General features: G+C 41.5%; 1 protein-coding gene across 1 annotated transcript; it reads left to right on the top strand.

Annotated features, from left to right (window-relative positions):
• The first annotated feature begins 5,658 nt into the window (after positions 1-5,658).
• LOC117405183 (protein XRP2-like) lies at positions 5,659-21,870 on the top strand. The gene is made up of 5 exons (XM_034008034.3): positions 5,659-5,975; positions 10,842-11,507; positions 17,932-18,046; positions 18,989-19,074; positions 19,620-21,870. The coding sequence occupies exons 1-5, from the start codon at positions 5,865-5,867 to the stop codon at positions 19,701-19,703; spliced, it is 1,062 nt and encodes a 353-aa protein (XP_033863925.2). The 5' UTR covers positions 5,659-5,864; the 3' UTR covers positions 19,704-21,870.
• The last annotated feature ends 2,239 nt before the right edge of the window (positions 21,871-24,109 follow it).

Raw genomic sequence — 24,109 nt, 5'->3', positions numbered from 1 at the left:
CCTTTTAAAGACACACTGCGCCATTTACCCGACGCCGTGCAGATCCTTGCCTTAGTGGCAGTGCTCCTTTAGATAAGCGACCGCATACGAAATGAGACAAATACATTAAAAATAGTACACTTTATAGTATTATTATTATTATTATTATTATTATTATTATTATTATTATTATTATTATTATAATTAGTAGTAGTAGTAGTAGTAGTAGTAGTAGTAGTAGTAGTAGTAGTAGCAGTACTATAATATAAGGTTACAGCAAATTTAAGGTAGTTGTGTTACAGGAATGCCTAGAAAATGCATAAGAACATAAGAACATAAGAACGTTTACAAACGAGAGGAGGCCATTCGGCCCATCTTGCTCGTTTGGTTGTTAGTAGCTTATTGATCCTAGAATCTCATCAAGCAGCTTCTTGAAGGATCCCAGGGTGTCAGCTTCAACAACATTACTGGGGAGTTGGTTCCAGACCCTCACAATTCTCTGTGTAAAAAAGTGCCTCCTATTTCCTGTTCTGAATCTAATCTCCATTTGTGACCCCTGGTCCTTGTTTTTTTTCAGGTCAAAAAAGTCCCCTGGGTCGACATTGTCTATACCTTTTAGAATTTTGAATGCTTGAATCAGATCACCGTGTAGTCTTCTTTGTTCAAGACTGAACAGATTCAGTTCTTTGAGCCTGTCTGCATACGACATGCCTTTTAAACCCGGGATAATTCTGGTCGCTCTTCTTTGCACTCTTTCTATAGCAGCAATATCCTTTTTGTAACAAGGTGACCAGAACTGAACACAATATTCTAGGTGAGGTTTTACTAATGCATTGTAAAGTTTTAACATTACTTCCTTTGATTTACTTTTAACAATATATCTGAGCATCTTGTTGGCCTTTTTTATAGCTTCCCCACATTGTCTAGATGAAGACATTTCTGAGTCAACATAAACTCCTAGGTCTTTTTCATAGATTCCTTCTTCAATTTCAGTATCTCCCATATGATATTTATAATGCACATTTTTGTTGCCTGCGTGCAGTACCTTACACTTTTCTCTATTAAATGTCATTTGCCATGTGTCTGCCCAGTTCTGAATGCTATCTAGATCATTTTGAATGACCTTTGCTGCTGCAACAGTGTTTGCCACTCCTCCTATTTTTGTGTCGTCTGCAAATGTAACAAGTTTGCTTAATATACCAGAATCTAAATCATTAATGTAGATTAGGAATAGCAGAGGACCTAATACTGATCCCTGTAGTACACCACTGGTTACCTCGCTCCATTTTGAGGTTTCTCCTCTAATCAGTACTTTCTGTTTTCTACATTTTAACCACTCCCTTATCCATGTGCATGCATTTCCTTGAATCCCTACTGCATTCAGTTTGAGAATTAATCTTTTATGCAGGACTTTGTCAAAAGCGTTCTGGAAATCTAAATAAACCATGTCATATGCTTTGCAATTATCCATTGTCGATGTTGCATCCTCAAAAAAGTCAAGTAGGTTAGTTAGACACGATCTCCCTTTCCTAAAACCATGCTGACTGTCTCCCAGGATACAGTTACCATATAGGTAATTTTCCATTTTAGATCTTATTATAGTTTCCATAAGTTTACATATAATAGAAGTCAGACTTATTGGTCTGTAGTTACCTGGTTCGGTTTTGTCTCCCTTTTTGTGGATCGGTATTACGTTTGCAATTCTCCAGTCTGTCGGTACAACCCCTGTGTCAAGAGACTGTTGCATGATCTTGGTTAGCGGTTTGTAAATAACTTTTTTAATTTATTTGACCATAGAATGCATAGCCAGCATATTTTTTTTTCTAAAAATAAATAAGCTAGTTGTTAAGTGACATTACTGTACAGTGTGCAGTTTTTCATGTGTTTTCCCTACGGTACATGTTAATCTGGAATTAGCAATTCCAATTGCAGCACTAGCCCCGCCCCCATGGGCTGTGCAATTGGAATGTTTAAGAGTTTTAAAAGCATCTTAGTTTTAGGACCATGGAAATAATACTGAGCTCTACATGCATTACAGATCGTGGGTGACATCTAGAGTCTGAACTGGTGTTTAATGTCGTTAAAGGTGACTCTATGATTCCTGGTTCATCAGGGCAGTTTGGGACACACAAGGTTTTTAAACCCAAGTCTTATTTGCTCAGCTGCCCTTTGCCTAGCAGGACTACAAGTACCAGAATGCACTGTGATGTGAGTTTAAAAACCCTGAACTGTCTCATAAGCAGTGTTTCCTGTTCCAGGCACCCTGCTCCTAACAACACATTTCAATACCAGACCCCTGATTGCTCAAGAATGGAATGACTCACACATTCTCACACTGGCCTCACTTATCACAGCCTACTCGTTTTACTGATAGGGTTTCTTTGTTCAGCTTCAAGGAATGATGCTATTGAAAATGCAGATATCATTGAGACATTAGTCCTGCGAATCACAAATCAGCAAAGTAATAGATTAGGAAAAATCAAGCAAACATTGAATTACTGTGATTAGTCTAAGTCTTCCTGAAACACATAGCCTAGGGGATCAGCACAGGGTTCAGCTGTTGATCATTTCTACCTTTGAATGTGGTTTGAATGCAAGCACACATGTCCCTCCTTTGAGATGCTCCTTGGCTAACCTCACAGGATTCCCACCGCCTCGTCCACATGCCCAGGCTATCGTCCACATGCCAGGGCTGTCGTTCACGTGCCCGAGCTGTCATTCACATGCCTGGGCTATCATCCACATGCCAGGGCTGTCGTTCACATGCCCGAGCTGTCATTCACATGCCTGGGCTATCGTCCACATGCCAGGGCTGTCGTTCACGTGCCCGAGCTGTCATTCACATGCCTGGGCTATCGTCCACATGCCAGGGCTGTCGTTCACGTGCCCGAGCTGTCATTCACATGCCTGGGCTATCATCCACATGCCAGGACTGTCGTTCACGTGCCCGAGCTGTCATTCACATGCCTGGGCTATCATTCACATGCCCAGGCTATCGTCCACGTGCCCGAGCTGTCGTTCACGTGCCCGAGCTGTCATCCACATGCCTGGGCTATCATCCACATGCCAGGGCTGTCGTTCACGTGCCCGAGCTGTCATCCACATGCCTGGGCTATCATCCACATGCCAGGGCTGTCGTTCACGTGCCCGAGCTGTCATTCACATGCCTGGGCTATCATCCACATGCCAGGGCTGTCGTTCACGTGCCCGAGCTGTCATTCACATGCCTGGGCTATCATCCACATGCCAGGGCTGTCGTTCACGTGCCCGAGATGTCATTCACATGCCTGGGCTATCATCCACATGCCAGGGCTGTCGTTCCTCAGCTAAGCGGGTTCAAGCCTGTTCAATGTAAAATCTTCTAAATAAAGTATAATTGAAATGATCTAAGTTGGGCGGTGTTGTCTTGATCTCCTGAATACTAATGGTAATAAACTGTCCTGTATATAGTACAGCATGAAGCTTTAAGGTGGTTAGTGCATTTGCTCTTTGGCAACATGGCAACCACAGCATTGCACACAACATGAAGAGGCATTAGCATTTTTTTTTTTTTTTTGGTGAAAGGAAAACCACAACTTCTGATGTTAAAATACTAGTGACAAGCAGCCCTGGATGTTACTGACATGCATACGTAAGTACAGTATATTCCCACTGGGAGGACATCATTGAGTACTGGTATTCTACTGCTTTTTATTATGCGTGGGTAAAGCTGTTCTTCAATTTAGACCAATTGGTGTTAATCAGTGTTAAAAGCAGGGCACAGAGCAGCACAGCAAGCCTTGCCTGAGAGTCGCAGATAGCACAGGAGGAATGACAGATAAGTAATTTATTTAATGAGGGCACGAACAGGAGTGTAAACACTGCGATGCGTTGACATAGCATGTGCAAGAATGCCCTCTGCTGTTCATCTCCATACTACAGGGGCTGTACATGCTATGCAAATGATGACATACTATGCTATCCCACAAAACACGTATACTGCACATGTATTGTCTTTTTGTTTTGTTTGAGGAAAAGGGCCAGTTAAAGTGTAGTTTCCCATACACTTTTCAAATATTTTACACTCTTATTTAATAAGGTTGTTTAACACCTTACATTAGGTGATTCGAACTACACTGTAATGAATCTGTGATAACACCTTTGATTGCATTGCTTTCAGATGTATTGCTTTCAGATGCATTGCTTTCATATTTGCCAAGTTGAAGAAGGCATCGCACAGGACTTCAGATTTACAGAAATCTATGAGAGCAAGGCAAGCCAGGTCATCTCTACATTTCTGAAGGATGCATCACATGCATTTCACAGCTCTTGATTGCTGGCTGAGGTATGAAAGCTCAGTCTTACTGCTACCTGACTGGGGACAGCGTCTGATCAGTGGGACAGTGACACTGGTAAACATGGAACCCATGAGATCAGGTACCAGTTTGAGAAGGGCTCGGGATCACGCCAGGGGAACCACAGTGACTGGAGGCCAGTCCTCTTCATGGAGACAACGTCTGATCAGTGGGACAGTGACACTGGTAAACATGGAACCCATGAGATCAGGTACCAGTTTATGGGAGAAGTAACGGACACAGTGGTGGCATGTGTTCATGGAGGAACCTGATGCTTCTTGAATGCATCTCCAAATGCTGCTGTTTGTGTGCAAAGCTTAGCTGGTGGCTTATCGCTGAGTGCTTGTACCATTTCAGATTAGGTCAGTTTTATTGACACTTTCTCGGGCAATAAAACATGTTTTTCCTGATAGCAGCAGATAACAGCACACTGTGCACAGCTGCAATCATGGGCATCTAAGGGTATTAAGGGTCAGCAGTTATACCCGAGCACAATGTATCTCAGGCTTAAGACAATGAACGCAGTCTGCAAAGCTACGTTTCTAATATTATAGTTTTCTTTTCATGAGAAACTGTTATAAAAAAAAAATGATACTGTGCTCAGAAAAAAAATCATGTAACAAGTGGTTAGACCAAGGACAGGCCTCTCACCCAACCTGCTCATTTATTCAAGAGGTGCTGCTGTGTGAGCCTGTTGCTATGAAAACACGTCTGCAGATGCTCAAGCATGCAGGAGAGAGAGCTCTGCCTGCATGTTCCAGGTGCTGAAACTTGGGACCTGTGGGAAAAGCTGTAAATTGTTGTAGAATTTTTGGGAATTGATTGTTTTCTGAGCAAGAGATTATTGCAAAACACGATTGAATAGGGATTGTAATCTCACAACATCCAATCAAAGATTGCTTTCCTCAGAAACAGGTAAAACATTTGCATGGTCTTTATGGTAAGGGTTTACTCCTGTGTAAAGGGACACTTAAAAAGGGCTTTGTTGATGTTACTATACTAACAAAACAAAAACCGAGTCAGATTGCAATGCAGCCCAATGTTAATACATCTTCTGACCATATCTCACCGGACTGAACTACACCCGACTTTGTGCTTATTTTCTCCGCCTCCCATAAAATGTCAATGACAGCCAAAACGCTACTAAACTGGGATACATAACATCTGCAAAATGTTTTGCAGTTTTTTCCCCCTGCAAAACATTGTACGGTATTAGCATATAGGGGCGGGGGGGTTAGGTCCGTGGCGCTGTCCAAACTCTCGGTGTGATTGGTTGATTTCGCTGCCCTAATCTGTTGGGTGGTTTTAAGATTTATTCACCCTATGAGTCGCTGTTCCCAAGTAACGAATTTCCTGCTATTGGTTGGCTGGCTCTTTGGGCAGAGAAACTGGAAGAGCTCGCGTAGTTTCATTGCAGCCGTAAAAAAAAAAAGAAACCTACCAGACGTGAAGCGTACTGTTTTACTGACTGCGGGCGAAGCCGAGTTTACCTTATTATTATCTGGGGTTTTGTTTCGCATTTCAAATAGGAAGTCACATCTGACACAGAAAATGGGTTGCTTTTTCTCAAAGAAATCAAAAAGAAAACCCGAGAAAGAGCAGGCGGAGACGACTACAGACGAGGAGGCACCAAAACAATACAGCTGGGACAAACGGGAGAAGGTGCGTACAGTGGGAAATATCCGCAGTGTATATATTATTATGATGATGATGATGATTATTATATGATGGCAATACGTGTCGTATTTGAAACGCGGTGGTAGTAAGTTGCTATGTGGCGGATCTGTCTTTTAACTGAATAATGTACCTCTCTGTGTAATGTTGAAATGGAGTATGGCAGGGGGTTCTTTCGTTAGGAAGTCGTGGTTGAACGCTGTTTGTTGGGGCTGTGTTGTGGTCACTGTAAGGACTTTACTTTGCCCATTTCCAGTTACATCACGTCTTTATACTAGGATTAGTGTCGATATAAATAACTGTCAGCCAAGTTATTCACGGAACAGCGTTCAATCTGATGCGATTTCTGGGAATAAAGTGAATGGAAATAGTGCATAATATAGGCGCAAACGTACAGTTTCCGTGTCTCCGATGGACACGGATTTGATGTGTTTAGTAATGATTGTGATATGAGTTAACAAGGCGAATGTAACAATGCGACTCATGGATCGGTTCAGGCCTCAGATGGGTGCTGTCCGTGTTTCTGATGCTTCCCCGCTATATTGATCGAATAACACTTTGACTTCGCGAGTTTGTCAGCTCCTTCTCTCGACCCGTTTTCCGTGCTGCCGCAGAAATGCTGTCGAGAGTGGTTGACGCTCAAGTTCGGGAATCATGTGCACAATATTACATTTCTTTCTCCTGTATATTAATCGTAAATGTGCTTTATGTATTATTATTTTATTTGTTGTTTAACCCCGCTTACATTTCGGTGTAAATTGTGTATGTTGAAAGACGAGTGCCACACTCCGAATCATTAGTGAATTAACAGCCGGCTTGGGAACACGTTGAAAACGATGCACAGTTACTGTACGCTGGTGTAACCAGCAAGGTCTCGCGGGACTAAGCGTACAGTCAAATCTAACAGACATTATGCAAGTCTGGCTCATCCTGATCAGTGCTGGTATTGTGTATAGAGGATTCATCATGGGTATGAATGAGGGGTTCACGAGAACCACGAGACTGAAAGTCACATTGCATTGAAAAGACTTTTCATCTTATTTTAACAGATGCCCTCATCCACATATATATATATATATATATATATATATATATATATATATATATATTTATAGACGCCCTTATCCAGGGCGACATACAGTTATTACAAAATATCACAATACAAAGTACCACCTTACAAAATATCACAGTGCAGAAAATCACATTACAGAATATCACTTTACAGTTAAGAGCAGTTATAAAGTACAGTAAAATCAGTAGAAAATAAGATCAAATTCAAATAAGAGCAAAGAATACAGTAAATAATTACATTTAAGAGTGAGTTTGAGTAAGAGCAGTTAACTTATAGTAATATTTGCTTATGCAAGTAAAGTCCATTAAGAGCACATAGTAAGTATGATACACGGATCAGAGTGTGGCAGTGTCGTCCAGTGGTTTAAAGTCCAGGGCTTAATATTGGGCTGCATTGCAATCTGACTCTGTTTTTGTTTTGTTAGTATAGTAACATCAACAAGCCCTTTTTAACTGTCCCTTTGCACTGGAGTAAACCCTTACCATAAAGACCATGCAAATGTTTTACCTGTTTCTGAGGAAAGCAATCTTTGATTGGATGTTGTGAGATTACAATCCCTATTCAATCGTATTTTGCAATAATCTCTTGCTCAGAAAACAATCAATTCCCAAAAATTCTACAACAATTTACAGCTTTTCCCACAGGACCCAAGTTTCAGCACCTAGAACAGTAGGTCATCGGTTCAAATCCCACCTCTGCCACTGACTGACTCACTGTGTGACCCTGAGCAAGTCACTTCACCTCCTTGTAGTGTTCTGCTATACCTCGTTTAGGGAGTATCGATACGATACCATGCACAGTATCGTGATATTCGATACTATCGCGATACTTTGGATCTTATGTCCATTACGTGTTAGATGGCTGCCAAATTCCTTTTTTTGCAAGTGCAACGTGCATAAGAGGCTAATACAGCGTTATGCTGAAAACAAGTCCCAGTGTATTCAAAGGTCATTGCCACCCACTATAAAAGTGGTAAGAAAGCTCAACACTGTGGAAAAGACACCATTTTCTTTATTTCTTACATATAAAAAGAGAACTGACCAGCTTCACAAAACTCCAATTACAAGGAATCTCTTGATTCTTATATATAACAAAATAACACAGAAATACTTTTCTTGAAGCAGACTTTTTATAACTAGGCCAGATGTTTTACATACAGGGTTATCTTAGAAGTGCTAAAAAAATGTGCGCAAGGAATGAAAAAATGAAGCACTGTTGTGGATGCTGATTCACATGGTACTGCAAGAAATGGCTTGATCAGGTTCTTGCTTGGAGCAATAAACAACCAAATGAGCAAGATGGGCCAAATTGACCTCCTTGTTTGTAACATTTCTTATGTTCTTAAAGTCACATACAACATAACACCTCCATGAATCTACGCTGTGCAAATCTTTTAGCAAGTAAAACAAATAAACAGGATAGACACAAACGCTATATTCCTTCATTTAAAAAAAAAAAATATATATATATTATTAAATGTAGTCGTTGCCAATGGTTTTTAGCCCAGTTTTCTCCCCAATTTGGAATGCCCAATTGTTTTTTGTATCCCGGTTCACTGATGCAACCCCCCAGCGACTCGGGAAACGGAGGCTGGAACACGCGTCCTCCGAAACGTGCTCCTGCCAATCCGTCATTTTTCACACTGCGGATCCACAGCGAGGCCACCAGACCTATAGTGCCGGAGGACAACACAGATCTGATGGCTCAATTGCAGAACCGCAGGCGCCCTGTCACGGGTCGCTGGTCATGGTGAACCGTGGATTCCCCTGCTGACCTAAGCCCTTCCTACCCGGGCGGCGCTCGGACAATTGTGCACCGCCCCTTCGGAACTCCCAGTCCCGGTCGTCAGTGACATAGCCTGGATTCGAACCTGCGATCTCCAGGCTATAGGGCGCATCCTGCACTCCACGCGGAGCGCCTTTATTGAATGCGCCACTCAGGAGCGCATATTCCTTCATTTTAAACAGTATGTGTTCATTTTACATTTGATCCTGTTAGGGAAACATGCTGGCAATGAAGTCAGTATTCATTCTGGTCTTTACACCGCTCATGCATACAATTCAAAACACAGGACTTTCACACCTATAACAATACATGCACTTAACATACAGGTCAACACAAAATCAAAAGAATATAAAAAATATCGCTAATGTTTTTGACATGTAGAGTTTTAATGACACATGTCAGCAAATTAGATTTTTGCAGCTTCTAGCAAATTCACTGTAATGATGAAATAAATAAGCATAAATGAACTCCCTTTTGATCAGCTTCTAGCACATTCCTGTTTTATGTGTTATCTTTGCTATGACTTTTTCTTTATAAGTAATATGCACTGAGATTCACTAAAACTAAACTAAAAGAACGGAAGAAACCACAGTAAAAATAAACTTTGGCAAAGAGATCGGGGTGGCGATCTGAAAGATGTTTCAATAAATTGGTGGCATTTCCTCCTTTGTTTTTCACTTCTTTAAAACACTCGACATTTTGCCTGTCCTCCTTCAACCAGATTGCTGTTGTCATCTAGCTGAAATCCAAAATAGTTCCACATCAAGCGTCTCTCTGGCGTTTGCCATGACTGCTGCAGTAATTGAATTTTCCCAGAACACACAGGGTAGTTGGTCACTTCCTCTAGGCGGAAATGAGTCAGCTTAGTTCATATTGTTTTTAAAGCACACAATCAGAGTTTTGTTTTAAAAGCTGAAGAAAAAAAAACAATACAAAAAACATGGTATCATGATATACCGTAGGTATCGATATACCGTGGAACAGTACTTCCTTGTGCTCCATCCTGCAGTTGAGATGTTAAATCAATGTCCTATTGTAAGTGACTCTGCATATAATGCACAGTTCACAGCCTACCTCTGTAAAGCTCTTTGTGATGTGGTCCACTATGAAAGGCGCTATGTAAAAAACAATAAAATAAAGAAAGAACAAATTCAAATAAGAGCAGTTACCAAAAGCGTGAATATGGATATCTAAGAGTAAAATCAAGTACAAGATACAGTGAATAGTTATAATTAAGAGCAGAAGTAGAATATGGCAAGGTATGGAGCAGTTCAGTACAAGTACAAGCTGATGCAAGTGCTGGTACAGTTGGGTGCCATATAGTCCAGTATAGTCAGGAGCTGTGAGGTTTACAGATGCTGTCTGAACAGGTGACTTGAGGAAACGCCAGAAGGTTGTCAGGGACTGAGCAATCCTGATATCCATGGGTAGGTCGAGGGTGGAGAAGGAGCGGGCTCTGGAAGCGGGGGAGAGTAGGGGGGTACAGCTAATCTGCAGGTGGCGGTAGAGCGGAGTTTACTGTATGCTTTTGCCTAAAGATAAGTAACTTTTTCAAGACACACGTCTAGACCCAGTTACTCTTAGCTGAGATGCTACAGAACAATCCTATTACTTTTAATTTATTTGTGCACATTTCATTTAAGATTATGCAAGTCTTTAAGATGTGAATTTTATATCCAGTTATCATTATTGGTCATGATTGGTTTTGTTTCAAAGCTACAGATTGCAGCAAAGTGTCAAATCTAATACAAGATCTAGAAAACATGCTTAGCACTTGTATGACATGCATTCCATACATACCGTTTTGATAACTGCTACTGGTATGCAGAACGTTGACTCAAAGCATTGTGCTGCCTTGCAGACAGCCGTAATTTGTAAATGGGTTTAAGAAGATTATTTTTAGTGTGTATTCGAGCGCTCATTTAGTCTGTACTATAAAATATATGTCATGAGAATACAGGTGAGAGTAATTGTGTCCTATGTTTTGTTTTTTTCAGGTTGATCCAAAAGACTACATGCTGACCGGCCTCAAGGATGAAACTGTAGGTCGTTTGCCCGGCACGCTCAGTGGGCAACAGTTTGCCATTCAAGACTGTGAGAACTGTAACATTTACGTGTTTGATCACTCGGCCACCATCACCATTGACGACTGCACCAACTGCAGGTTATTCCTGGGGCCGGTCAAGGGCAGTGTGTTTTTCCGAGACTGCAAGGACTGCAGGTGCGTGGTGGCGTGCCAGCAGTTCCGCACCAGGGACTGCAAGAAGATGGAGGTGTTCCTCAGCTGCGCCACCCAGCCCATCATCGAGTCCTCCAGTGGCATGAGGTTCGGCTGCTTCCAGTACTACTACCCTGAGCTCGCCTTCCAGTTCAAAGACGCCAGCTTGAGCATTTTCAACAACAACTGGAGCAACATTCATGACTTTACACCCGTGTCTGGGGAAACAAACTGGAGCCTGCTGCCCGAGGACACTGCGGTGCAGGACTGCGTCCCCCTGCCTGACACGGACGGGTTCAAAGCGGTCAGGGTATCCACAGAGGCCAGCAGGAGCATCGTCCCAATAACCAGCGGCCAGCGGCGGAAGAACAGCGACGAGTCCTGCCTCTTTGTGTTCTTTGCTGGTGATTATACCACAGCTAATGCAAGGAAACTGACCGATGAGGTGAGGAAACCCGGATCTTGCATACTACACATACACATTGTTTTCATATAGTACAGGTGCACTGCAGTAAAGTACTGAAGAGTAGAACCGCATCACAACGGCTCTGTTTGTAATCACATTCAGATAAGGGGAATTCAGCATTCTGTACAAATGCTACATATGAGCTCAGGCTTTTTGACAGCTGTATTAATATGGTGGGTGACATAAGAATGAAAGGATGTTCTCTGTACATTACCACACCCAGTCTGTCAGCCTGTGTAGTGCTTTGAAATGTCATCTCAATGTATTGAGTGTTCTCATATTGATTCCCTGTGCTATTTTTGCCCATGTTTAGACACCATTAAATCAAAAGTCAGTAATACCCCCATAGACCTCATCTGACACCAACTTTGCAAACTAAGCACAGCAAAGTACTCCACTGAGTGTGATATGGGGAAGTAGCTTCAGCTGGTCAATGTTCCTTTTGTGCAACGTTTTGAACAGAAGGGCTGAGTAGTTGGTATGAGGAACAGGAAGCAGGGGGAGGCTAATACTACAGTCTATCAGAGAGACATGATGTTTCTATGATAGTGCCATCAATGTGAAATACAACATTGTACAATTAGATGTTCTGTGCTTAACACAAATTGCTTAGGTACTGAAAATAAAACCATGCCCCCCCCCCCCCCCCCCCCACACACACACACTCCAGGTATCTATTGCACAGAAGAGCCTCATGAGAGTTATAACAGGCTGAGGTGAGGACGGTTTCTTCTGCACTACCTGCTGTAACTCAGAAAACTACATTTACCGCATCCAAATTGGACAGGAAGTCACACCTTTTGGACATTGCCATTGTTTTAGTGTATCGTCCACTTTGTGTCAGCGACCAGGGACTTTACAGCGGTGTCTTTATTTTTAGGTTGCATTTAGCTGACCACAAGCAGACACGAACATCTCAATTATGTAGGCGTAGAAGTTTAAGAAAACACAGCTTACCTTTGCGTTATTTAGTTAGTTTGAATAATTTCTTTAGGCTTGTATGTGCAATTTGAGCATTGCAATTATTTTCAGCTTCTTTCCTGAGTAAATGTGAACAACACATCCCAATAAAGCATGGCTTGCGGACCACAAAGAGAGCCACGGTGGTCACGTGTAAAATGATCAGGAGGGTGTGTACCACAGACAGACAGACAGACAGACAGACAGACAGACAGACCGGCGAAACATCACTTCAGTCACAGAAGGAACTTCTGCAGTGCTCATGCTGTAAAAAGAAAAAAACCCTTCTGTACTAAATCCATATATCATGTACAGTAATGTATTTTAACTTTCATTTGTGTGCAAATGTGAGGCCAACCGGAGCTGCTTGAACAAATAACCTGGTTATTGTTTTAATTATAAAACGTTCTTCTGAAGAATGTCTGAACTAGTATGCAGTGGAGTGGTAAATATAATGAAATGGAATCTAAAGGTCAGTACTCTTATAATCGACAATGTAGGTAGTTATTAGGCAAGCATTTATCCCCTGAATATAAAGGAGTTGCAGCAAGTAGCTAATTAGGCAAATGTGTTGATATGGTAAAAACCTCAGTATGTTATTTTAATTCATTTGCAAGATTGCAGTAAAAGATAACAAAGAAAATCCCATGCAAGAGAAGCCCTTCAGCAGCAGCATAACTTCTCCTCCTGTTGTGGGTCTGCATGCGTTTCATTTTGTGTATCTGAATGCTGCGGCATCATTTTATTTAATTTAATTTTTTTAAATGTAGTAGTCGTGGCCAATTATAATTTTCTCCCCAATTTGGAATAGCCAGTTTATTTTTAGGCTCAGCTTACCGCTACCACCCCTGCGCTGACTCTGGAGCGGCGAAGACGAACACACGCTGTCCTCCGAAGCGTGTGCTGTCAGCCGCCCGCTTCTTTACACACTGCAGGCCCACCATGCAGCCACCTCAGAGCTACAGCGTCGGAGGACAACGCAGCTGTGGGCAGCTTACAGGCAAGCCCGCAGGCGCCCGGCCAGACCACAGGGGTCACTGGTACGTGGTGAGCCGAGTACACCCTGGCCGACCTAAGCCCTCCCCCACCCTGGGCGGTGCTCGGCCAATTGTGCGCCACCACCTGGGAACTCCCGTCCACGGTCAGCAGTGGAATAGCCTGGACTCGAACCGACGACATCCAGGCTGTATGGTGCATCCTGCACTCCACGTGGAGCGCCTTTACCGGATGCGCCACTCGGGAGTGCCTGCATCATTTTCTTTGAGCAGCAGCACATCTTTTATCACAAATCAAGTGAAGGGGGAGAGCAGAACGCTGTCTCTAAACGTAGAGTACCTCCCTGGACTTGAGCTTTATGAAAAGCAATAGATGTTAATTGCTTGAAGTGTTTCCATGGATACTTGCCATAGATATGGAGACCATGGTTACTGTAACACAAATAGTAGTCAGAGGCTCAGAGCCAAGGCTCAGGCTTGGTCTGATTAGCATTGCCAACCTCGCTGTAGTACAGATGGGAACGGTACTAAACATGGTCTATAGCAGTGGTGTGCAAAGTGTGGGGCGTGGAGAGTCAGTAAGGGGGGCGCGACTATGAAAGGGGCAGTTCTGCAAAATAAAACATTTTAAAAAAGGATATAACATTTTAAATACATAAAATGACGGCTAATTAGTCCTTGCCTTTCAAATGATCACTCTAGGACCTGTAGAACCCGGAGAAATGGTGTTTCAAGTGGCGAGTGTCAGGGAAACTGCCGTGAATAGAACCGAAATGTCGGCTTCCATTTATGGGGCATCGAGGGGGGGTGGGGGGAGTAATATTTTAACAGGTGTGTTTTCCTGGATTTTAATGTACAGTAGCCTGTTCCTATCAGAGGTCTGGGTGCACACTGCGCATGCTGTACAGTAGCCTGTTCCTATCAGAGGTCTGGGTGCACACTGCGCACGCTGTACAGTAGCCTGTTCCTATCGGAGGTCTGGGTGCACACTGCGCATGCTGTACAGTAGCCTGTTCCTATCAGAGGTCTGGGTGCACACTGCGCACGCTGTACAGTAGCCTGTTCCTATCAGAGGTCTGGGTGCACACTGCGCACGCTGTACAGTAGCCTGTTCCTATCAGAGGTCTGGGTGCACACTGCGCACGCTGTACAGTAGCCTGTTCCTATCAGGGGTCTGGGTGCACACTGCGCACGCTGTACAGTAGCCTGTTCCTATCAGAGGTCTGGGTGCACGCTGCGCACGCTGTACAGTAGCCTGTTCCTATCAGAGGTCTGGGTGCACACTGCGCACGCTGTACAGTAGCCTGTTCCTATCAGAGGTCTGGGTGCACACTGCGCACGCTGTACAGTAGCCTGTTCCTATCAGAGGTCTGGGTGCACACTGCGCACGCTGTACAGTAGCCTGTTCCTATCAGAGGTCTGGGTGCACGCTGCGCACGCTGTACAGTAGCCTGTTCCTATCAGAGGTCTGGGTGCACACTGCACACGCTGTACAGTAGCCTGTTCCTATCAGAGGTCTGGGTGCACACTGCGCATGCTGTACAGTAGCCTGTTGCTATCAGAGGTCTGGGTGCACACTGCACACGCTGTACAGTAGCCTTCACCTATCAGATGTTGATGTCCTGCTACAGTATATCCCTCGTCTTGTTAACCATTTCCGTAATGCAATCGGTGCTGGGGCCCCACCACTGCTTCTTAACCTTGTATCTCAAACCGCTTGAGAAGCAAACAGACTTCCTGTTTTATAATGGAAAGTCTTTGGGCTCAGCACCTTTCATTCTGACCTGCAACCTAATATTGCAAAAGAATTGTGGTCATACTGTGGGACCTTTTTGGTTTCCACAGACCATTAGCTCTTCTGCACAACCTGGTAAGTGCAAGGTCTCTAATGTACCCTTTGCATCTGGAAACCTAAAGTATAAATATAAATATGTTTTAATCTGCATAAAAAAACAGCTATGTTAAAGGCTTTATGTGTGTATTTCAATGGTAGTCTTACTGTAAGCTTTGGGAGGAAAACGCTGATGCTACTGTGTTTTTTGTTCTTGGTATTGTGTAATAAAAATGGTTTTGTGGCCATTCTAATAAGCCACCGTGGATGCTTAGTTTAATGTATTCAAGAACAATTTATTGAATTGTTTTTATAATTTTTCGTTTTGTTTGTGTTGTTGAGCACTGTACAAGACATTTTGAATAAGGCATTACATTTATATTTTCCAAAAACATATATGCTAGAACACAGTCCAGCTTGGCTTGATGTACTGTGCACATCCATATACAGTACATGCTTAGTATACATTGTATACTGTAAGACAACACTGGGTTAGATTTACATTGATGACTTCATATTGCTGGGTTAGGAAGCGGGTTACTTCACTGTACTATTAAAACATTTAAGGTTGTTGTAGTTTTTATTACAGAACATCTAGTGGTTTTGAGGCACTCAATGTATTCCTCATTTAGTAGCTGTTAAATATAATCTGCACTAAAATGTCTGTAGTTAAGGATTCCTCATGACCCTGATTTATTATCCGATTGTGGAAAGCATTGAGAAACTTGCACAGTTATTATTATTTATTTATTTAGCAGACGCCTTTATCCAAGGCGACTTACAGAGACTAGAGTCACTTACAATTACGTCTCACCCGAAAGACGGAGCACAAGGAGGTTAAGTGACTTGCTCAGGGTCACACAATGAGTTAGTGGCTGAGGTGGGATTTGAACCAGGGACCTCCTGGTTACAAGCTCTTTTCTTCAACCACTGGACCACACAGCCTCCTATTAGTTACTGAGATGATTATTTTTAAGATATAACTGTGTTGTGTGTGGATAAGTGTAAACCTGGATTTGTACGTATTTCAAAGTACAGTAGTTAAAGCCTCTTCTTAATAATATCCTAGTACTTGGTGCTGTAGATTTTTTAAAGTAGTGTTGGGAGCACAGTTCCTCCCCGAGCCTTATACTCTACAAGGTACTCTACGTTCCAGTGTGTGTTGTGGTGCAGAGTTGTCAAAAGAACGAAGTTAGATAATGTGTCATTATAGTGTTCACATTGTTTACCCACAAAAATAAATAGGCAAACAATAGTTCACGTGGCGGGAGCCCGGGCTATAGGAAGAGCTTGTTAGATCGTAGATTGGGTTGGTAGAGGAGAGACCTCTGGAGAAAACATATAAAAGGATTGTCTTGCTCGATGAGGAGAGTTGTGGCCTCCAAGACTGTGCACAGCATCCCTCGAGGATGGAACAGGCAGCGGGTGCAAACCTGAATCCCTCGAGGGTGGAACAGGCAGCGGATGCAAACCTGAATCCCTCGAGGGTGGAACAGGCAGCGGATGCAAACCTGAATCCCTCGAGGGTGGAATAGGCAGCGAATGCAAACCTGAAAATGAAAGGACAGAAGAGTAGCTACTATTGGAGAGCTGCTCACGGTGGGAGCAGAGAGCCTGCCGAAAAAAGGTAGAAGATAGTTAGTTCGGACATTGAGCACTAAGCACATAGCAGGCAAAGTCCCAAGCGGATAATAGGAAGAAAGAACTAAGCCTCTGTTTCCGAGGTCAGGAAAAGCGCATGAGCTGCGAATAGCTGTGGATGGGTGAGGCCGCGGGTCCCCACTGACTGTACAATGAGAACCCCCCTTATCCGAAGCGTGACCCGAGGTTGGGGCAGTGAGATCACTTGCCCCCCAGTGGCGACTGATGACAGAGGCACGTGGTATAAAAGGAGGAGGAGAGAAAAGAAAAACACTTGACAAGGGAGAGAATAAGCTTTAAATAGGGAGTAGATGATGATTGACAGGAGCCGAACATTAGAAGAGCCCTAGCTCCCGCCCCCGAACCTCACATAAAGGTTAACATTAACGTTATATTGAATTCTAGTCTGACATGCAGTAGGAACTGAAACTGCTTTCATTTAATCTCAGATTTTTATCAGAAACATAATGTGCACCAGCAGCTTGCAGGGTTCCACAATATTCACAGGTGATGTAATCCCATTCTGCAGAAGAGCTTCAGAAGGCATCTGTACCACTACCATCTGCTTCAGTTGTCACTTGCTTTGTCACAGAGAAACCAAATCACTTTGCCTGAAGCTCACCTTCGTTTAATGCGCTTTGCTGGCGCTCGTAGAATATGCACATTGGAGTTTTGTTCCACTGCCAGCTTTTAGGAACCGGTTCGCTATTTCCTATAATAATGAATAGCAATGCTTTAACTTTTCTTTGCATTACATAAACATCTGCAAGTGATTTATTATGTGATCTAGGTACAGTAGTTTTGTTAGGCTGGGTAGTCCAAGAGTAGGGTTAGAATGTAGATTGTGTAATTACTTGAAAATAAATAGCTATTTTTAATGTATAATATTTGCACATAACATTTGATTGTGTATGAAATCTGTCACCAAAGTGGTGTAAACAAAATGTATTCAATTTCTTTTCTTTTTCCCCTAAAGATGGTTGGAAAAGGCTTTATTCTTGTGCAAACTAAGGAGGTTTCAATGCGACCAGAAGATGCCAACAGAGTATTTCATCAGAATGCAGAAGACTACAACTCTTTGATTGAAAAAGGTACAGCAACACAAACTACGCCTGATTTCAACTTTACATTACTTACTTAATTACCCAAAATAACTGGGTAAACTAGAAAAAGCTGGAGTTGTAATTAAAGGGCACAGGAAGTAGCTTCATCTCACTCCAGCAGTGTGTTTTATTCACTTTTGTGATCTTTGTGTTGAGGTGTGTCGGCCTGCGTTCAGGAGATGGTCTTGAATTGTAGTTGCCAGCTTCTGACAGTAAATAAGCAATGAAAATGTAATTGGCAGATACTTCGTCTTGAATGGGGTATTAACCAAGGCATCAAAAGACAAGCGTTCACACACGCACTGTACAGAGCGTCCTTAATAAAACCGGATTGATTACCTAAAGGATTATACCCAAATGGAGTCTTACGATAAGAAGTCCCTTGACTTTTAAATAGCAATTATATTGCAAGCCGCCTTGTTTACCAGTAGACTTCTGCTTTTCAGGAATTCTGTATTTAACATTGAATCTGGTGAAGGCCAGTTATCCTGCTACCACAGTGTCGTCTGTTTTCACAGACCCTGATTAGCGCTAGTCTTGGACCATCTTACCTAAGATAACATTAGTCCAATATTAGTGCTATTCAAGGTCTGTGAAACCAGCCATGTAGTTTCAATCCCTGTGCTTCCAGTAACACCTACTTTGCTGCACTTCTAAAGCAGAAGGATTAATACCTGCTGCACGGTAAGTGAACCTCTGTTCTTTTTCTTTGTATTTTCATCATTGATATTAGTTCACATGAAAGAACCTTTGAGTGTTAAAGAACGCCTGTATAAAAGGAACAGCTGTTCCGGGCTGACGGATTTGATGAGTAAGTTTAGCATTTCTGTAGTCGTGTGAAGCAGACTGGTTCATGATCATTCTGTATTTAGCCATAGTGTCGTCTGCTAGTTGTTTGTACATGTTGTATCTGTGATGCTGTTTTTTCAGGTCCTGTTGTAGCTTTGGAGTTTAACGGAGAGGGGGCAGTGGAGGCATGCCGCAGTATGGCAAGCGATGTCTTCAGCAGCGCCAAGGTAAGACTGATTGATTATGTTGGGATTAATATAGAAAGTTCAGTTGCTGATAACATTTTAGCATCTAATCAGGGAGCAGATAATGTTGATACAGAGGAACTGTAAAATCTAATACTGTACCTAAAAATAAGAATTCAAAATGTATAAATAACAAACTATTTGAATGCTAAAAATTAAATCAAGTATTACAGTCCATACTGTAATAATACTGACTAGTTGATGGATGTACCATACCTGCAACATTTGTGACTAGAAACTTAAAAAGAGAAATCAGATGGCTTGGTTCCAGACTGCACAGTCGGATTGACGTTGGTTTTAGGCAGACTAGACTTACAGATCATGACAAATCCAGAATAGACCGCTTTTGCATTGTAGAGGGGACCTCAACCAAATATTACGGCAAATAATACAGAATGCGGTTTGTGGAGGGGCTGGATTAGACAGGTTTTACTGGACATGATAAGCTTGCTTGTATGTAGAATTGAGTTACACAAGTCATGTAGTTGTGAACCCTCAGTTTTCAATGCTGCTATTTCCCCCATCAGGTGTATGTGTCTGAAAACAAGGCTTCAGCTTGCAGAGATGTGGACAATTTCTTCAACTTTGCAGATATGCAGATGGGAATTTAAGATCACATGAAAAATAAAACAGTCGCATCATCTCTCAGTTTGGTTTCTTTTATACTTCTGAGTTTTTGTTTTTAAAATCTTTTCTAACACTAGCGGTATTGTGTGTTTTTGTTTTATTTGTATTATTATTATTATTTGGCGCTTAACTTTTTTTAGTTTTCTAAAGAAATTTGATTGTAATAAATAAAAGTAACCAAAGCATTGCATCATGTGTAGCAAGGCATTGGGCGCCTGTGATTTAACTGCACTGTTTATTTGTTAGCTGGGTTGCCCAGGGTTATCTCTGCATAAAGAATGTCATTTCTGTGTATGAATTGTGTGTTGTATTTCATTCCATTGTCTGTTGTACAGTTCTTATGACATGTCCATGTTTATGTCTTACATTATTATGTACGTTTCTTTTGATAGATGGGACAAAAAACATGTGTTTCTACTTTCGTGTTAACAAATTGTCCCACTTCTTTTTTTTTTTAATAACAATTATTACTTGATTGACTGTAGAAGAAACTAGCTCAGAGTGACCCGATGCATTTGGACTTTGTAGTAAAATGTCTATTTTTATTACAAAGTAATTATTTTTTTAAAAATCAGGAAATCCAAATTTTGTAGTAGCTTTTATAGTACTATATTATAATATAATATAATCAGTCAGTAGTGGATGGAAATGTAAAGGCAGTGTCCTTCTAAGAAACCTTTGGACTTTTCTACTGGGATCCATTTCCATTTGTCTTCATTCCATTAAATGGCTTGTTTTGTTGACTACAACAGTGTTTGTGTAGCGAGTCTGAGTAAATCACAATTCTGTATAGCGTTAGAGTCCATTTTGATGTGGAAAGTTTGAACCTGTGAATTCCTACAGGTAGTTAAAGAGCAACACGTGCCCCTATGAAATATCATGGTTATCGTTTAGCTATCCTAGTTCTGCTTGCTTTTTCAGATTCACAGTGTTTGTCATTTTCTGTTTCAGTCATCACATCCTGGTGATTATTTAAAACTCAGCAGTTTTAGGCAACCCAGTTGCCTAAAAGGGCTCTGAACATGTCTGCTGTAACCCCAGATTGAAACCATTAACCTGCACTCTGCCCCACTTCAACACCTGCAAATGACCACCTTTATTACAGTGGTACTACAAAAGCAAGTCACATTTCTATAGCGCCTTTCATCACAAGGATCCCAAGGCGCTTCACACACACACACACACACACAAATGAACAATTAAACCATTCAATTAAAAACAGAATGCAGAATTTGATAGAACAGAAATTGAGATAAGAAATTTGTTTTTGAATTGTAAAAAAAAAAAAAAAGCTAGTTTGTAGAAATAGAATATTTAAAAGTCTAAACAAACATTTTATTAAATTAGAATTAAAAATGCTGTTTTGATTGTAAAATAGGAAAACCAAGATGGAAAAGCTGTTTTGTAAGAGTCCTACCAGAGAAGGCATGTTTAACAGCCCCGAGAGGCCCCTGAGGTGTTTCACATGCTCTGAACAACAACAGGTGCACATGGGTTAAGGTAACTGAAGGGTTTCCACACTCACACAAGGGTGCTCTTACATGTGCTCGGCTTAAACAAAGCTATTCCAGGTTCTCTGGCAGGCTACACTGTCTTACATTAAAAAGATCAAGTCGAGGGATTAGACTTTAGTTTGCAAAATATGTCCTTTGTGCTGTTTTGTACTGATTTATGACTGGGGAATACAGAATGTAAGTTACACTAGTATGTGAATAATTTAATTTGAAAACAAAAAATAATAATAATAATAATATTGTAGTTTGATATTGCCCTTGAAAAGCCAGGCTGGCCTGTTTATATGGCTCACTTATGATGCTCCAGTCTGGGTCTGGGGGTGTGGATTAAATGAGCTTCACTTTCTATTTTCATTGTAAAGGGTTTGCTACATCCTTTTGTACCTTTTTTGGAGGTCTTAATGTTTATCTCTTCTTTTTTTTTTTTTTTTTTTTAATGGCTGAACAAAGTTGTGATCTACTTGTTGCTTAATGTGCTGTTTTGAGTAGGTTTGGATGTTTGCCTTGGTATGCAAGCTAATCCAGTGCTTGGAATGACATTTTGTATATTTAAATGTTACATATTTTGTATATGATTTTATTTTGTGGCAGTGGTTGTAAATTGTGATTCACAATAAACATGAACTGGTGATGTAAATTGTTTTACGTGTCTATTGCAAAACCTCTTTTTGTTTCATCTAATGAAAGCGTTGCACTCCCCTCCCTGCCCGCCACCTCAACCAAAGTGCATTCAATTGTAATAAGGTCAACATTTGTATCGCAATTGATATATTTACATCATGGTCGGACTAGAATAAATATGTATTTACAGAGGATCTTGACGTTTAAATTCCCTTATGTGAAGATCGCAGGATACATCTGTAAGGGTTATCCTCCTGTAGTTCCTGGGAAGTTTAATAGAGCTTTCTGTGAATGACACTCCACTTTCCATCGCTGCTGTTTAGCAGTAGGAATTGCTACCTGCTGTCATGCGGCTTGCCTCGAAGCACATTGTTCCACCAGTACACTATCTGGCAGATCACAACACTGACACAGGCCTGCCTGGTGCTGCCCTCAAACGTATCTGGTCATCAGCTGGTACAGATTACCATGTTGGCTCTAGTCAACACTGTCTGCTTTCAAAGAAGACCAAATATGAGTCATATATAAACTGTGTGTACAACAATACTTCTAGATTTAGATATAATGATAATGAATTGGGTAATTAGGAAGTAGGGAGGGTTGCACAAGTCACAACTGGAAAAAGAAACCATCCGCACCAATACAATCAAACTAATCAATTAAACACTATTCTGTATTATTACAGGAACTAACATTATTGTATTATCACAGTAACTACCATTGTATTACAGAAACTAACATTGTATTATCACAGTAACTAACATTGTATTACAGTAACTAACATTATTGTATTATCACAGTAACTAACATTATTGTATTATCACAGTAACTAACATTATTGTATTATTACAGTAACTAACATTGTATTATCACAGTAACTAATATTGTATTATCACAGTAACTACCATTATTGTATTATTACAGTAACTACCATTATTGTATTATTACAGTAACTACCATTATTGTATTATTACAGTAACTACCATTATTGTATTGTTCCATTGCTTACTTTACTATTCTTATACATGTGCAGGGCCATATTTGCAAAGCATTTTTATACTCCAGTCTTTAAATGAACTGCTATTTATTGAAAGAGGTAAAACACCTGTTCATTTTACAAAACTAAGTCCAAACAGCTAAGTGATATATTCCAAGTTCTCTGAAGCACCCTCGAGGGCACTTGCTTTTCATTTTGCAACGTTAACATGAGCTCATTAAAGAATGGAGGAAACGCTTTGAAGGTCAGGCCCATTGTGTGTGTGTGTGTGTGTGTGTTATTTTCTCCTAACTGTGTTCCTGTGTTCAGATGTGATCCTTCTTGTGTGAGCAGTCTTTACTGAGCCACCATTCAGTGTTTCCAATCCATCTCTGGGTACTGCTGTACCTGCTTTCAAGAATAAAGCTGTGCTTGGGAGGGCAATTCGGGGTTCAGTGCAGTGGGTGGTTAAGGGCAGCTTGAACGTGCTGCCCCTGGGATATTGCCCTCTTTTGTGCCCTGCAGCCAGAGAGTGCTTCACTAACCACTCAGGGGGAAGGGAGGACGATCACTGGAAAACCAGGATCGGGATATGCAGGGGTCCCAAGCTTCATCAACTGGAATGCTGGTCCAGACTATTTGCGGATGGACAATGATTGGACAACGATTAATCTGACCTAAATGATTAAAATGACATTTCAAACAAAAAGAAACAAAAGAAGAAAGAAAACAACAGCCTTGGTTAATTTCAGATTAATTTGCAACTTGGATGAAGAGCCCATCACTGAATGGAGTGCAGGTACAGTCAAAGCATATGCTGATGATGACAGACTGGAGCTGTTTACATCACGCAAACACTGATCTTACATGGAGGCTTTATTTCACGGGTTCTGCAGTGGCTGTTGCAGGTCAGCGGGTCACTTGGGAGTTCTGGATATGGAATTAAAGATTGCCCCGTAAGGTATTTCAAATAATAGTTTTACATTTTGAATTAGAGAAGCGTAGTAGGCTACATTAAAACACAACACAAAATTAAAATATCACAATTATTGTACTAGACATTGTTTGGGTCCCTTAAACAGACCTCGACACGTATAACCTGCTGCTGCTGGTGCGTGCAGCTGCATAATAAGCATGTCTGTTTAGTTCACACAGTACAGCGTAACATGAAGAGGGCTGTGTGGCTGCAATCAATGCAAATAGCGGCTGGAAACTTGAGGGAATTAATTCACCGGCCATGTGCACATACAGTACCGCTTAACTGTGCCACAGCGGTTTA

This window comes from Acipenser ruthenus, chromosome 9 (genome assembly GCF_902713425.1).
Source record: "Acipenser ruthenus chromosome 9, fAciRut3.2 maternal haplotype, whole genome shotgun sequence".
Taxonomy (NCBI): Eukaryota; Metazoa; Chordata; class Actinopteri; order Acipenseriformes; family Acipenseridae; genus Acipenser; species Acipenser ruthenus.
This window is presented reverse-complemented; position numbering and strand designations above follow the sequence as displayed.